Source organism: Sinocyclocheilus rhinocerous, unplaced genomic scaffold (genome assembly GCF_001515625.1).
Source record: "Sinocyclocheilus rhinocerous isolate Xijiao unplaced genomic scaffold, SAMN03320098_v1.1 scaffold55, whole genome shotgun sequence".
Taxonomy (NCBI): Eukaryota; Metazoa; Chordata; class Actinopteri; order Cypriniformes; family Cyprinidae; genus Sinocyclocheilus; species Sinocyclocheilus rhinocerous.
In genome coordinates, this window is record NW_015647461.1 from 1,259,350 (window position 1) to 1,276,222 (window position 16,873).

Here is a 16,873-nt window from a genome sequence, read left to right on the forward strand (position 1 = left end):
CGAAGAGGAGGACCGATACATTATATTCACTTGATTTAGTAAGTTAGTTGCTAGCTGAACAACATTAAAACGATGAGAACACCTGGACTGAGCATCTGTGAATGACGGAACCTGCTCCGCCTAAATCCGTTGGGCTGGGGAGAGGAGGGGACGAACAGTCGAAAAGGAGAGAGAGTGTGTCTGATAAAGGAGGGAGGAATTGCTGACCAACTACGATAAAACCCACAGAGCCACACCGGGGCTCAGATTATGACGTAGGCACGATCCTCGAGCGTTCAGCGCATCTAGCGCGCTCCTCAGCAACTTGGTGAAGAGACTCGCCGGCGCGCGTGAAGCTCGGAAGCAGCTGCGCTCAAGCATCCTCGCCTTATTAAGTGCGTCGGTGACGAAAGCTATCGCGTGCGCGTAAATTCAGCACTTGGTTCACGAGACAGCTCCGGTGTGTCGGCTTCCCTAACTGGACTCAATTTCAAGAGCAGTTCTTTCAGTACTTTTTAGAACACTCTCGCACGCATGAACATTAGAAGAGTCATCATATTTCTTGCTTTCATCTAACTGCAATCCATAGTCTGGGACCTTCTCCACTAAATATGTACCAGGGGCATTTGCAGGTAAGACTCTGCTCACATAAGACGTACAATACTTTTCTTTACATTTATGATGGGTGTTATTTGAATTGTTTTAGCTGCACTGAAATCACTGGATTGCACTGGAAGCATGTTAGGTGCCATTCTTAAGTGATCAGTGCATATGCCAGAGCTTTATGAGTTAAATTGGGATTAAGTTGGGATAAGATTATCGCTTGCTGTTGATGTTTGTTGTGTTTATTAATTTTATTCCATGATATAAGATAAATGGCAGATAGGCTCTGAAATGGTGAGATATGCTATACTTAAGAAAATGCCAGTTTATGCATGGGTCATTAAGCAAACCAAAGAAATGTTAAACCAGTGCTGTTCATCTAGCTTAAATGATGCAGATGCCAGTTGGACAAATTAAAAGGTAAAATAAGCTGTCTGCGAAAAAGAAAGAAAAGCAAGTTTCCAGTTACAAAACACTGGGATATAAACATTGCTTGTCGTGCTGCAGACTTACTGCTAAAAAATCACTCAGTTGCGCACTTTGTTGTAGTATCACCAATAGTAATTTACCCAACATTTTTTGTATCACCCATGGGGAATAAAAAACAGGCCTACAGAGTTGAACTTGTAGAAGCAATCCATAAATCACATTGTGTGCAAAATGAGACACACGGGGCTCTTTTGAACCTCTATTCTTACTACAGCAACAATAGGATTTGATTGTTACTATTTTATGAAGATCTCTTAATTACGTAACTGCTAAATTAAAGCAGGCAGCGCTTTGTTTACCAAGTCTTAAAACTTCCAAGTAATTTACCAGCTGAATATTTTATTACTTCTTTTGCAGCTTCTTAGGAAACCAGAGTAGCTTTTTAATACCCTTTGTCTACGACAGATGTGGCTTCAGTTACCTTCATATCACTTAGATAGTGATTGGCTTCACTATATTCGTTATATTTACCATCATTCTTTAGACTGACCACAGTTTCATACTTAGACACCTACTTATCCTTGCACCCATCTGCATACACATCTATGTAAAATGATGTACCATATGCAACATTGTACGAGTATAATTGTTCCGTTGTGTTATTAATGTTCCAGGAGACAGAAAATGGATGTGTTTTCAGCACAAAGGTAATTGGACACTTGATAAGAGTCTCATATGGTCCTATTCATAACTGTTCTCATCATGTTAGAGGCTTTTATTTCAGGCTTTGGGGAGTTAGGGAGAGTAAGATATCACATTTTCTCTGTCAGGTAGGGAGGTAATTTAAGAGGAAATGTTCTGTCTGTGCAAAGCAGATGTTTTATCTGTCCTTCACTGGGCTCTTTGCAGCTCCTCCCCCCTAAACAGTCACACTTATCTTGACAGTGACGGCTCATTCTCCCTTGAAGCCATCTCAGAGTATATGCTGTTTATTGTTTCGCTCCATCATTGGTGAAAAAATGAGTATTGCTTTTCTGCACTAGTGCTGCAATTTATATTGCAGGCAAACAGTTCGCATTTGCACATTATGTATACATATACATAACTGCATTGCCGCGAAGAGTTCAAATCAAATGTCTAAGCAATAATACATTAATACTTAAGTATACAAGAAAGTCAGAGTTGTTCAAAATGATCACACCTCCATTAACAGATGTATATTCTTTGCTGGTTTTCGCTGTTAAAAAAGAAAACTTGGATTTCAAAGTTTGTATTAAACATCAGCATCTTACCACACTAGGGGGCATTGGAAATCAATATTTCACTCTGATCATTTTCATAGATCAAATTCCTTTTAAGGGTAGCGTGTAAGTTCTGTCGTTTCATCTTCAACAACACAATACGATTTTATAATAATATATGTAAAAAACAATAAATTACGATTTAAAAAGGAGTCTAATACTCACTACTCTTCCTCTGTGACAATCTGTGCATTGATAGTACCTGCAGATAAATATCAAAGTAGTTATTTTAAAGGTCATTTGACCCATTTAAACCAAATATATCAGCTCACACCTCAGATGTATCAACACGTGTTATAGGTTCAATCGCTAATGGATCCCGAAAGTGTTTACTTTCGAAAGAGATGAAATTTCTGTCATCTTCAAAAATGAAAATTCTGTCATCATTTACTCACCCCCATGTCATTTCAATATTGTATGCATTTCTCTTTTTTGTGGAGCGTAAACAAAGATACTGTATTACGAAGAATGTTGGTAACCAAACAGTTGTGGTTCCTTTTAACTCGTTGCATGGACAAAAAATCCAATAGAAGTCAATGGGAACCAAACCTGTCTGTAATCATTTACTCACCCTGATGTCGTTCCAAACATCCTTTATCTCTGGAACAATCATGTTTGTGTCACCATATTTAATTAAATTTGTATATGTGTGCTTTGATCAATGTTTTGGTTTGATTTTGAAATATCTCTGTTTATTATAAAAAAAAGACTGTGTGGCTTTAGAAGACTTGCAATATAGCAGCTCCCTTTTTGTCTACTGTGGAAGTCAGTGGGCTCCAAAATTCTGAAGCTCCAAAAAGACAAACAGCTAAAACAGTTTTCAAAATATATCCTCTTGTATTGCACAGAAGAAATTAATGTATGTGAGTTTGGAATGACATGAGGATGAGCAAATCTGCATGTTTGGGTAATCTGTTCCTTTAAAAGAAAGATTATGGCTGATCTGTTAGTATCAACTTTTGATTCATTTGCAATGAAAAACATCATTCATTCATTGCTTTGTACACTGCATTTGACTAAAGTAGAGTGTCAGGCAAGCTGGTGGGTACCTTTATTACACAAAGACTCAGACATCAATGTTAATGAAACATGTTTAAATAGCTCAGCTGGTTCAGCATGGTTCATACAATGCCAAGGTCATGGTTCAGTTCCCACTGAACATGCATACTGCTAAAAAATGTATAGCTTGAGTGCGGTGCTCCCTTTTTGTCTACTGTGGAAGTCAGTGGGCTCCAAAATTCTGAAGCTCCAAAAAGACAAACAGCTAAAACAGTTTTCAAAATATATCCTCTTGTATTGCACAGAAGAAATTAATGTATGTGAGTTTGGAATGACATGAGGATGAGCAAATCTGCATGTTTGGGTAATCTGTTCCTTTAAAAGAAAGATTATGGCTGATCTGTTAGTATCAACTTTTGATTCATTTGCAATGAAAAACATCATTCATTCATTGCTTTGTACACTGCATTTGACTAAAGTAGAGTGTCAGGCAAGCTGGTGGGTACCTTTATTACACAAAGACTCAGACATCAATGTTAATGAAACATGTTTAAATAGCTCAGCTGGTTCAGCATGGTTCATACAATGCCAAGGTCATGGTTCAGTTCCCACTGAACATGCATACTGCTAAAAAATGTATAGCTTGAGTGCGGTGTAAGTCACTTTGGTTGTGACACCTTGTGTGTTATGATTACCATAATGCTTTAATGCAGTATTTTAGCTCACACAATCAGTTTGTCTAGCTGTTGAGAGTGCATATGTCTCTCAGTATCCATCACAATAATACTAAAATCCTGTTGATAAAGTCCGGAAGAAGGACAGTGTAATAGAGAGGGACATGTGGCAGCCTTTCAAATAAAATCAATAGACCATCTGTCTCACTCAAGGTGTGCTTCTTGACAGGGGGTGTTTTTACATCACCGATGAGGAGGATCACGCTGCTGCTGTTTGATTTGATTTTTGCATCTCCGGCTCAACTCTTAAACCTAAATTCCTGAAGAAACAAACAGACAAGGGACTATTTTGTCCTTTACCTGTTAGAGCTGATTAGGCTGAATGTGTCACGTCTCTCATGGACACTTATCTGAGAGGACAAAACTCAAGGCCGGCAGGGAAAACAATCCGCGGGAGATACTTAGAGGGAAAAGAGAGTCAGGAAAATCAGACCGGAGCAGGCGGAATAAGTGATAGCATTCACTTTACCCCCGGAGAATATGTGAGCAGCTTTTGTCAAATCTTTATCTCATTTTAGTGTGTGATGGTCTGTCTGACTCTGTCACTTCTGTAAAGGCAGTAAATAAATGATGACGGTCTTACATGAGAGATGTTCGCGTAAGCTGTTACGTAATGCATAAATACAGGGTAATTAATATATAATAAATTAGAAATGTTAAAATTTTATGGGTGGAGGGAAAGTTGCAAGGCCAGTGAAAGACTTTCATCATTAAGAAGCTGCTTCTGATGTACTCAGTGTGCAGCGAAAGCTTTGCAAATATTGGAAAAGCATGAACCCGGAGTGTACATGTGTTTTTTTCTTCTTCTGAGGATTCAAAGATAGCATCAGATTACAGTGTTATTTTTTAATGATCATGAATTTAAATATGATGGTATGCAGTATGAACTGGAGCCAAACGAGGTCACCATTGAGGGAATAGGATATTTGCGCATCCTATCCCATAATTCAAAAGAATCTCAGTAGAAGCTTGGGATGAGGAACTATAGTGAAATGAGCAGGTCGGTTAGGAACAATTCCTTTGAGCTTCAAATCCAAACTCATTGTGAGAAGTAGGGCAGTTACCACTGTCCCTGCGTGGCGCCTCATCCATCTCTAAGTGCAGCCTATAGATACAATCCCTCTGCCTTCATCAGGGTCCATGGTGGACTCATCAGCTATAGGCGTTATATGAGGCTAGTCATCAGGGAAGGCAGGATGTGCTGTGGCACTGGAAAATTTGGACAGACAAATATGGACCCACATCTAATCTCTTTGAAGTGGTACCAATGCTAGCAGGGGTGTAGCAGCCATAGTAACTGGGCGAACATGACCCCCAACCCCCCACTTTGTTTTGTTTTGTTTTGTCTTGTGTGTTTTTGTTTTGTTTTGTTTTTTTTGTTTCATGTTTTTTATTTTGTTTGCTTGTTTCATGTTTTGGTTTGGTTTTTGTTTGTTTGTTGTTGTTTTATGTTTTGTTTGTTTTTGTTTTGCTATGTTTTGTGTTTCATGTTTTGTTTGATTTTGTTTATTCTATGTTTTATTTTATTTTGGAATGTACATTTAGCTAGAGCTCTCTATAAAATGGCCACCAATATACACATTTATCTTTTGTTCTGGGTGTTAGCTTGGAAATTTTTGCCCAGTCAGTTTACAACTGAGAGACAAAAGTAGAGGTGCAGAAAAATAATAAACCCTAGAATTCTTCTTTCTTTAGTTTCTAATATCTCTATAGCAACCCATCCTAAAAACTAAGAGAAAGTAATTTCAACATGCAATTACTGCACTTTCCAATGAACAATTATGGACATCTTACAGGTGCATCTCAATAAATTAGAATGTCGTGGAAAAGTTCATTTATTTCAGTAATTCAACTCAAATTGTGAAACTCGTGTATTAAATAAATTCAATGCACACAGACTGAAGTAGTTTAAGTCTTTGGTTCTTTTAATTGTGATGATTTTGGCTCACATTTAACAAAAACCCACCAATTCACTATCTCAACAAATTAGAATACTTCATAAGACCAATAAAAAAATCATTTTTAGTGAATTGTTGACCTTCTGGAAAGTATGTTCATGTACTGTACATGCACTCAATACTTGGTAGGGGCTCCTTTTGCTTTAATTACTGCCTCAATTCGGCGTGACATGGAGGTGATCAGTTTGTGGCACTACTGAGGTGGTATGGAAGCCCAGGTTTCTTTGACAGTGGCCTTCAGCTCATCTACATTTTTTGGTCTCTTGTTTCTCATTTTACTCTTGACAATACCCCATAGATTATTATGGACATCTTATCTTCATCTATCCACTCTTTTTGCACGCTCACTCTCTCTCTCTCTCTCCCTCTCTTTCTCCCTCCCTCCCTTTCTCTCTCTCTCTACCATTGCTAATTAGCTGAACCAAACCATTCTGGAAATGAGTCCACAGAGATCAGAGGGAAAAACAAACAGAGACTGCTCTGATTTTTCAAATTAATGTTTAAGGCTTTATGTGACACAAAATTGTCTCAAAACTCCATTACATAACATTTGGCGGAAGCAACAGTATCTGAGAGAATCTTGATAAATCAAGATAATTGCTGTAGAAGAAGGTGAGCTTAATTGCATGACGTGAGACCAGCATAACTGAGGGTGTGGATGTAGTCGGATTTCTTCTTTTTGATGTTTGAAGATTTATAGTAGAGATGTGAATTTTATTCATCACACAGCAGGCAGTCTTCAGCTGTAATTGAATCAAAACCCTGACTAGATTCCAGATACTTAAACCTTTGTTGCTAAGGCTAGTACATAGCAGCTCACATTTTGTAACACAGGAGACATTAAAGGGATAGTGCACCCAGAAATTATGAAACATCATCACACTCACTCACCCACATGTCTTTCTAACCCTGTTTGACTTTCATTCTTTCTTGGGGCACAAAAAGAGATGCTCAGCAGATGTTAAGCTGCTCTCTTCCATACAGTAGAACTGGATTGGGACCAAAGGCTGCCAAGCTTCAACGAACTGAACTAATATTTAAGTTATTCACTGAAAATAATCTGCCATGGTCACCATTCAATTTCATTGTATGGAAAAGCTGCTTTCTGTTATACAGTAAAAAGATATATATAATACCTTCAGCTCCATTTAACACATTTTTGTGTGTCTGAATGCAAAACCGGTTTTGTTCCACCAAGTCAAAGTCAAATTAGTCTATGTCAGAAAGGCTCATTCAGACTTTTGGCATCCTGAAGAGCATGAAACAGCTTTTTGGACACAGTGTTTTAGTATATGCGATGTAAGCTGGCACTTCCTGTTAAATAGAGCAGGGAACAAGGAATCAGACCTCTATAAATATGCATATTAACCCTAATATGCCAACCAAAACATTGTTGCACTGCCATTACAGGGGGCACAGTACAGAAAGCAACAACAACACTGGCAGGCAGTTTGGGGTTTACCTCAGTAGAGGGCTTTTTAAAGAGACTCAAGGATACATCAGCAGGGGGCAGTGCCTCCAGCACAGCTGTGACCCAAACCCTTGCCTGGTCCCATCTGTTCCACACAAGCTCACATGTGCTGAGGTCAAGTGGTGCTGGCATGATGAATTCCCCACTCAGAAACAGAGGAGATCATGCTGCATGCAGTAGAAAAGGTCAAAGGGCAACATCCTATCCATCCTTTACAGACTTCTTCATGCAAAATGGAAGATGCGTCCATGTTTGACAGGAGTGTAATGCAAGCAGGAAGGACATAGATAGGGATAGGAGAGACTTTATGGCGTAGGTGTATGATGTAGTGGATTGACGAGATTGCAAAACAGAAAAATAACATTTGATACTTGGCACACCACATTAGGCTAAAATGTTGAAACCAAAGCGCTCTTCCAAAACCCAGTGAACTGCCTACGGATGCAGCATTTTAGGCATCATATGCACCCTCCTGACGCAAAATCTGTTCCAAAAGGTAGGCATCTTAATTACTCTGCTTCCTAAGATACTTTGCTTTGGCCAATTTCTGACGCAATGCGTGTATACTTTATGGAAAAGCCAATCCCATGATGCATTATGACATGCTCAGAAATGATTTGATCATTCATGAGTCTGAAGTCATTAAGATTTTAAGGTTTTTGAAGGAAGTCTCTTAAATTCACATTTATTTGGTCAAAAATACAGTAAAATAGTGATGTATAAAATATTATTAGAATTTCTATTAAAAAACATACTGACTTCAAAATTTTTGGTAGTGTAAGTACATTCGTATTTAATTAAATACTCAAAAGTATCATAAAATTATTCAAGTGTAATCAAAAGATAACTTTATCCTATATTTCTTTATGCTTTTGTCCAATATTCTGTGAGTTTTATGCCATTACCTTGAAACTCTAGAGAAATCTAGAGCTACCATCAAACTCTAGAGAAATCAATTGGAAGTCGAGTCTTCCATGCTATTATTTGTGTGGTGTGTAGAATAAAATACAACCATAAAGAATTTGTGTGTAAATTGTTCATAAAATAATTTGTCCAAATGTTGTTTTTAAATTCATTCAGCTTGTTTTTCAAGGACAAAAAGGCCATTTGTAATGCCTTAATCTGAGAGAATGAATCACAAGTTGGGTTAACAATAAAAATAGAACAATTCACATAAATCCCTCTGAAAAAGTCTTCATAAACAAACAAAAAAATATATGAGGACTGTTGACAGCATGGCCGACATGATTTAGAGCTCTGCAAACTGCAGCACGTGTTTCTATTTTGGACTGATAAAACAGCTCATCTTTTGGTCACCTCTGATGAGCTGATCCTCTTAAATCACTCATGGTCCTCAAATACTTGAAGTCCTAGCACAGGCAGCTAGCTGTGTTTGCACCAATCACTTGTAATCTTCGACAAACAGATTACTGACTGACTGCACACCTATATGAGAGAGAACAAGAGCAGTTGGTTGTATTACAAACACCAACACGAGACATTGGCCTACATGCACATTTCCACCAGGTGTTCAGGGATACAACGTGTGAGTGTGATTGTCTGAGAGGGCTGGACTGACCCCTAACCACACAGTCTGGCTCTACTGTCATGGGGCTCGACTAGTCGAGACACAGATGGCTCTCTCAGGTAGTGGCTGTGTAGTGTGTGAGGACTTTCTCTATGGAATTCCTTCTGCTGAATCAGCTTGTTTTTCCAGCCAAACTCACTTCTTCCTGAAGCACATACTTCCAGCGCATTATATCACAAGTACACACCACCATAAATCTCTCTCTCTCTCTCTCTCTCTCTCTATATATATATATATGTGTGTGTGTGTGTGTGTATATATATATATATATATATATATATAGCCTCTTATGGCCCCTATCAATCACACATTTTTTTATATTATAATATAATATATATATACGACAGTTTTTTTGCAATCTATATTTGCATTATTAAATAAATTAAGTATGCATTCCTCCTAAATTATCTAATACTAATATTAATTAAAACTAACATCTTCATTTAAAATGACATGACCCAGTGGTCTAGACTTGAACATATCTACTATTATAATTGCTTAGTTACCCAATACTTTGCTATGTCAGCATTTATGACAAGCATTTATGTCATAAACATTTCCAGGCAATGCTAGAGGGCTACAAAAAAGAAGCCGAAAACAATTATAATCTTACAATCAATTTAAAAGGTAATGTTTTAGTGTCACAACCAGTTTGCATTACTCTGCCGACATCCTACTAAATTGGATGATGTGAGTGCATCTATTGAAATAGCTCCTTATACAGAGAGCAGTTGAGCATGGCAGATAATTCCTTTGGTGGCAGGGGGCTGTTTGTCAGCAAACAGAGTAAAGTGGATTCTTGCGGCCAGTGAGGAACCAGTACATTATTAGTGGAACAAATTGAGTGCTAACAGATAAAAAGAAAATCACTTACAATCCAATGGGAAAATGTTTGAATAAACTTTATCTAAAATAATTAAGGCAGAGGCTATTTACTCAAAGTCATAAAGTGAGACAAATGGTATTTGCACCCGGTGTTAATACAATATGATTTAGTAACACCTTTTATACATTAGTCTACCATTTACTATTTACAATATTTCACAATAATATATATTATATTTTTATCTGTTAATCTGCAATATACCACTGTTCAAAAATATAGGATCTATACGTTTTGTTTTTTTTTTTGTGGAAAGAAATTAATACTTTTATTCAGCAAGGATGCATTTGGTCAAACGTAAAGACATCATAATGTTACAATTTCGAATGAATGCTGCTATTTTGAACTTTGTATTCATCAAAGAATCCTGAAAAATGTATCACAGCTTCCACAACACCAAGTCAGCATATTAGAATGATTTCTGAAGTATCATGTGACACTGAAGACTGAAGTAATGGCTGCTGAAAATTCAGCTTTGCATCACATGTACAAATTACATTTTGAAATACATTAAAATAGAAAACAGTTATAAGATTTGTAATAATATTTCACAATTATTGCATATGTATAATTTCAGTATTTACATAGGTTCAAGATTTATATTATTTGTGTAATTTATGAACGGTGTACTATGCAAAAAAAGCAATACATTTCCTGTACCCTCCAGAATCTCCAGCATCCAGACTACATTCAATCATAGTTCACCGTCACGCTGTGTGGCCAGTGCTACAGCGAACACAAAATCACTCACCATCAATGACAAAATGTGAATTCCATTAAAGATTTTGTATGATGACAATGATCTACATTCATAAACCGACCTCATGAATTCTGATGTCACATACATTTTAATGTCAGACACGTCCCTTGCAGGCTGAACAGACTGTTTATATTTTTAACCCAAATGATCTCTGCCTGTCATGGTATACCAGTCCAACTAGCAAACCCTCAAGCAGTGGACCATATCAATTATATCCCATCCTCAGGCACAGATCCTATCCAGTGTGCTCTGCCAAGGCAAAGGTCAGTCGTGGCCCGGGCCCTGGCACGAAAATGCTGAAAGCATAGAAAAACAGCATGTAATGAAAAACAGTGTCCAAAGTCATTTATTCGATTTAGTCTTCACATTGATAATACTTTGCATCTTCTTGTATTTCGTAAAGGGATAGTTCACCCAAAAATGAACATTCTGTCATTGATCACTCTCCCTCAGGTCGTTTCAAACCGGTAAGACGTTCATTCATCTTCAAAACACAAATTAAGATATTTTTGATGAAATCCGAGAGCTTTCTGACCCTGCATAGACAGCAATGGAACTACCACTGTCAAGGCACGTGTCGTGGTACTCTCGTGAACGCATGTAGAAGACTGACACGGAAGAGAAGAAATTGTTGAATAAAGTCATTATTTTGTTGGTTTTTTTGGTTTGTTTTTTGCGCACAAAAAGTATTCTCGTGGCTTCATAAAATTAAGGTTGAACCACTGATGTCACATGGACTATTTTATCGATGTCCTTAGCGTCTTTCTGGGCCTTGAACATGGTAGTTGCGTTGCTGTCTATAAAGGGTTCATATTAAGTTCATACGGAGTGTTCAAATTAAGATATTTTTGATGAAATCAAAATATTTTTGTTCATTTTTTGTATATTTATTTTTAGCAAAATATTTTTTAAATTTGTGTTCCGAAGATGAACAAAGGTCTTTCGGGTTTGGACATGAGGATGAGTAATTAATGACAGAATTTTTATTTTTGGGTGAACTAACCCTTTAATTTATCTTAATTATCTAAACTGTTTTGCTATTGTCTGTAACATCTGTGCTAATTTCCCCAGTACACTGTAATAGTCGACTAATTTGAGGCTGGTAAAATAGTGCCAACTGCCAACCCAGAGACATTCCAGGAGCTTAACAACAAAGCTGTTCGACTGAAAAAAAGGATTAAAAACAATAAACAAATGTCAGTTTAGAAATGAGAACATTGTTCACAGTGACTTAACCTTCTAGTTGCATAAAAACATACTGCACCTTTAAATTGCAATCTGACGCTCTCCACCACATATTGTATTGATAATAAATAAAACAGCTGTTGATGAACTCACTTGGTAATCGCTACTTGAGGGGAAATAAGTTTATGCTCAATCATTTCCCAACTTCATTCACTGTAGTTCTGAATTCGCGTTGTTTTAGGAAATGAGGATGGATAGCATGATTACCCGGATCTCTCTGTGGCTGGTGCAATCAAGACCATGGTACTTTTCTAATCTCACATGGAGCCCTTGCACTCCATTGCAGCCACGAAGACAAGTCTAACAAAATGGCCCTCTGCAATGAAGTCCTCAGCAGAGTTCCAGTGATTAGCTTATGCAGATTGACATTTACATGGCCGTGGGAGAGCTCGCTTCTTACGCTCTCTATCAAAAAAGCATTCGAGTGAAAGCAGCCTCGTAGCTCTAGCCTCTATCATTTGTCAGCCCCAAAATATATGCCCCTCTTCCCAAACTCCTGAGACTGATTGCCACCAGCACTTCATGTTTTTTCTCTCACTTGGAAGAATATTGCTGATGAACAGCTCAAATCATGCAGTGCACATCTTTCATTTGGAGTGATGAAGAAGGAACAAGAAAGAAAAGAAGATGATGAAGTTCTTTTTCATCTTTGAGTGTGTTATGCACACCTGAAAGCAGGTTTGTTACTCCATACCTTGAGATCAATAGGTGGAAGTGGGCCAACGGGCGGTCTAAATCTGTCCCAGCTGTTGAGGGGTGACGCCGTGGGCTTCCAGTGCCTTCAGTAAGTACAAATATCACATTACTGAGATGCCCCTGCAACACAATTCCTGAGTACCACATATTGATCCGAGCTGTTGGGCTTACGCACTAAACTAAACACTTTCACGGTTTTCTGGCACACAAGAGCTCTTGTTTCCAATCACTGTGCTATATTTAGTAATGGCGTGGTCCCTATAGCAGGCCTCATTTGGCCCATGCGTGCCTCCGTCAACGATAGTCCTGCATGGGTTTGTAATGGATGTAATTTAACATTGTTAAATTATTTACAGTAAAATGTGCAAGGGCTGGAATATCAGTAGATTTACACATGCTCTGCGTCAGTGCATTTCATTACAGTTTTTCTCAGTCGCTTTGGTACATTTCTCAAATCATCCTTGACATTTGCAAAACAGTAAGTGCATTTCTCAAAACAACTCGTACAAATAGCAAAACACCATGGATTACCTGCAAAAGCCGTTGCACTCCCCCGAGAGGATGACCCCCACAGATAAACTAAAACCATGATCATGGTGGTTTTTAAAGTGGCCTGCTTTTTCTTTGCACTTTTGCCATTTCATAGATGGGTTTGTGATGCAAAGGAGAGGTAGAATGGGATTGAATTGTTCCAACTTCTACACAATCCACCATTCAATACAGAAATGAATTAAGAACACCAGTTCCATTCAGTTTCACAATTTGAATTTAGGTTATTGTAAAACTGCAGTTCAAATTTGAATACAAGGAAGTATTATTGAAAGGATTTATATTGATTTATATTATAGTATATTACAATAGCTAGTACAATAGAACAAACAAAAGATAGATAGACAGACAGACAGATAGATAGATAGATAGATAGAAGGAAAGAAATTCATGCTTTATATTGTGAACCCAAGTAGGACAACTTTTGCCATATTTTGCATGCACTTCTATGAGTAAATGTTGATGGACTGTCACAACCAACAACCTTTTCTCACAGATGCTGAATATCCTGCTACACTTTTGTCTGATGAAATTCATGGCAATTGACCAAAAACAACACTATTGCTATAGGAAGCATAGCCGTCATTAGACATTCTAATGAAACATTCTAATAGCCTAATAAAATCATTTTGGAAATGTTGGAATTATAATTTATTCTATTCTATTCTATTAAGACAAAATATAATATATGTATATATATATATATATATATATATATATATATATAATGTGGTTAAAAGTTGTTTGCACTCCAATGTTCTGCCATATATTTTCATATATTTCATATCTGTATCATATACAGTCATACAGGTTTTGAAAAACATGAAGGTGAGTAAATTATGCCGGATTTTTTTTATTTTCTATTTTGGGATTACATATCCCTTTAACATAATCTGTACAGTCAGGGTTGAGGAGTAACGAAATACATGTAACGGCGTTACGTATTTAAAATACAAAATATGAGTAACTGTATTTCGTTATAATTACATTTTAAATAGGTGGTAATCAAATTACAGTTACATCCGAAAAGTATTTTAGATGACCAAAGTGATTACTTTGAATTTTAATGTCATTTCTTAATTTAATATTTAAGTAAACAGTTTGGGGATTTTAACAAATAAGGCAACTGATTCTCCGTTGAAAAAGAAACAAAAACTGCGTGCAGCAGCCTGTTCATTTAGCAACTCGTAGTGAGAATGCATACCCTCATCATCACGACATAAAAATGGATGACACAACGGAAAGCCATTCGCGTAATGCATTTCTCTCTTGGAAATACAAAGACTATTTTACTTATAAATCTGAAAAAGGACGTAACATCTCAGCGCAATGCAATGCCTTCCTGCAACACAATTTCTATCAGCATCGAAGGATTCAACGTCTAATCCGAAAAAGCATCTTGAGGGAAGTTGTTCTTGATCTTTGAAAAATTTTATCCAATAACTCGTTTTTCTATTTTCTCGTATTTTGAATGTTGAATTGTTATCATTACGTTTAATATTTCTAAGAATTTAATTGAAAAATGACAACGAATTCACCTAGAATTCACACTTTGCATTCAGTTAACAGATCCATACGAATCATGCATGAAATAAAAGTTTATAAAGTCAAACGTTAGCTTTTTGTGCTTTACAGATGAACTTGAAATCTTTATATTTATTCGAAATGTTCAAGAATAGATTATCAGTGGCGCGGTAATGCGAGTTCATGATCTGATTCGTGAACAGATTATTCTTTTGATTCAATCTTTTAAATGAATCATTTGTTTAACGAAACCAGTGTGAATGGTTCACATTAAACTGGATAGCTCTGGGGTGTGTTTCCAAAAAGCATAGTTAGCGAACTGTGTTTGTTAAATTACACTGAACTATAACGAAATTAAGTTACTTGCGACCGTAGTTGCTTTGGGAAACGAGCCCTGTCAATTTTGACTCAGCAGTTATTTTGTGCCGATCGCTTCTCCATCGAGAGGATTATCAGTGAAGTAATCGCTTAAAGTTTGGTCCATTCATTAAACAACTCTATTGTATAACTTGGAGAACTGTGCCAGTTGTTTTGGCTACTTACTGGTAGATGTCACTTTTATTTAGAGAAAACATAAAAACAAGACATTAATATGTTCCTTTGTGTATATCTTAAGTATTTCAAAGTATTCTAAAGTATTTAGATTAAGTTAGTAAACCTGAGTAATCTAACGAAATACATTACTGATTACATTTTAAAGCTTGTATTTTGTAATCTGTAGTGAAATACATTTTAAAAGTAACCTTCCCAGCCCTGTCTGTACATAAAAGTGAATTACAATTAGGAAATCATGGCAATAAATGACCATTCAGTGTCCATCCAGGTCAAGATTCCTGATTGCACCGTGCTCCTGGTGCATTGTCGAGCATGTGAAATGGGTTTAATGAGTCTGTCTGGTGGCACTCTGCTGGCGGAGAACGGCTCTGACGGCGTCATGGGCAGCTGTGAATAAAACCAAGTGATTTCAAAGCAATCTGACGTGGAGCCCATAAAAACAGAGGCGATAAAGCCAGCACCGGTATCTGGCCCCTCTCAGAATTACGTGTGAATGGTTTCTGTTCTCCTAATCTGGTTTCCAGATGTGTGGCTTAGAGCTGCCATATCAGGACATCAAGCTTTCTGACAAAGCTGCCCTGCTGCCAGCCGAGGCCAAGCGATTCAGCAGGGGTTGTGACAAGCACCCAGCTGGTTAATGCCTGTGTCTCAGGCAAGGCATAACACCCAATCAAAGCTGTCCTCCCATTAGAAATGTGGAAGGGCTCTGGCCACTTTGTTACAGATGTCAGAGGGGATTATGATGGGATTGAGGCCAACATGTTTGTGATAGCATATAGTAACTTTGTTATATGGATTCTAATCCTGACCATATTTCAAATTTAACTGGCAATATGTGCTCATGAAACTTGGAAGCTACTGTAGGACCTGGAAGATGGGTGAACATGGATACATATGTTGGTTTTTATGTCATGATGGGGACCTTCCATTAACTTGAACCTGTTGTTTTTATATTGAGCTAATGATATTTGTTCTATAACTTCATAGAAAGCTTTCTGCATTTAAGTTTAGATGTAGTTTATTTAGCCGTATTTACCATTGGCACAATGCACAATAGTCTCCCACAATGGTCATTTCAGGTTCTAATGTCCTTATGTAAAACCAGTAAATACAGTAAAGTAAAACCTGATCCACACACACACACATAGAGAGAGAGAGAGAAACACACAAAACATCCTTTGTCAAATGTTAAATGTGAACAGATCAATGTTCTCAGCTTTTCCTCATACTGCCAGCAGCAAGGAATTAATTTCTAGATCCCAAAACATTGTCTTGTAGGTGGTTATCTATGCACTGCTGCCATGCTCCATGTTGATTTTAAATTTTGCAGGACTTATTATTATTCACACATTGTAAAGTAGAAATTTGTAGTTGTAATCTTAAGGGTTTATTTTTCTACCAGAACTCTCAATATCTTGTTGGACTTGCTACTGGCAATAGATAACAGATCTAGACAGGTGGAGCTGGGGGAGGTGGAATATTTATTTGTTTGTTTTTTTATTTATTTTTACATTTTCTTTAAAAAACCACAACAGTGTATTATTCCATATTATATATTATATAAATAAAACATGTCTATCTTTTTTTTTTTTTTTTAGT

At 37.1% G+C, this 16,873-nt stretch overlaps 1 protein-coding gene across 3 annotated transcripts in view; it reads left to right on the top strand.

Moving 5' to 3' along the window:
- The first annotated feature begins 241 nt into the window (after positions 1-241).
- Positions 242-16,873, top strand: part of LOC107709207 (PEX5-related protein-like) — a 95,249-nt gene continuing 78,617 nt past the window's right edge. For 2 of the 3 annotated variants that reach the window (XM_016513643.1, XM_016513644.1), the window contains exons 1-2: positions 242-611; positions 1,686-1,718. In XM_016513643.1, the coding sequence (XP_016369129.1) occupies positions 591-611; positions 1,686-1,718 (54 nt within the window). In that variant the 5' untranslated portion in view covers positions 242-590. The remainder of the gene's footprint in view (positions 612-1,685; positions 1,719-16,873) is intronic. The other variant, XM_016513645.1, reaches the window with a different exon arrangement.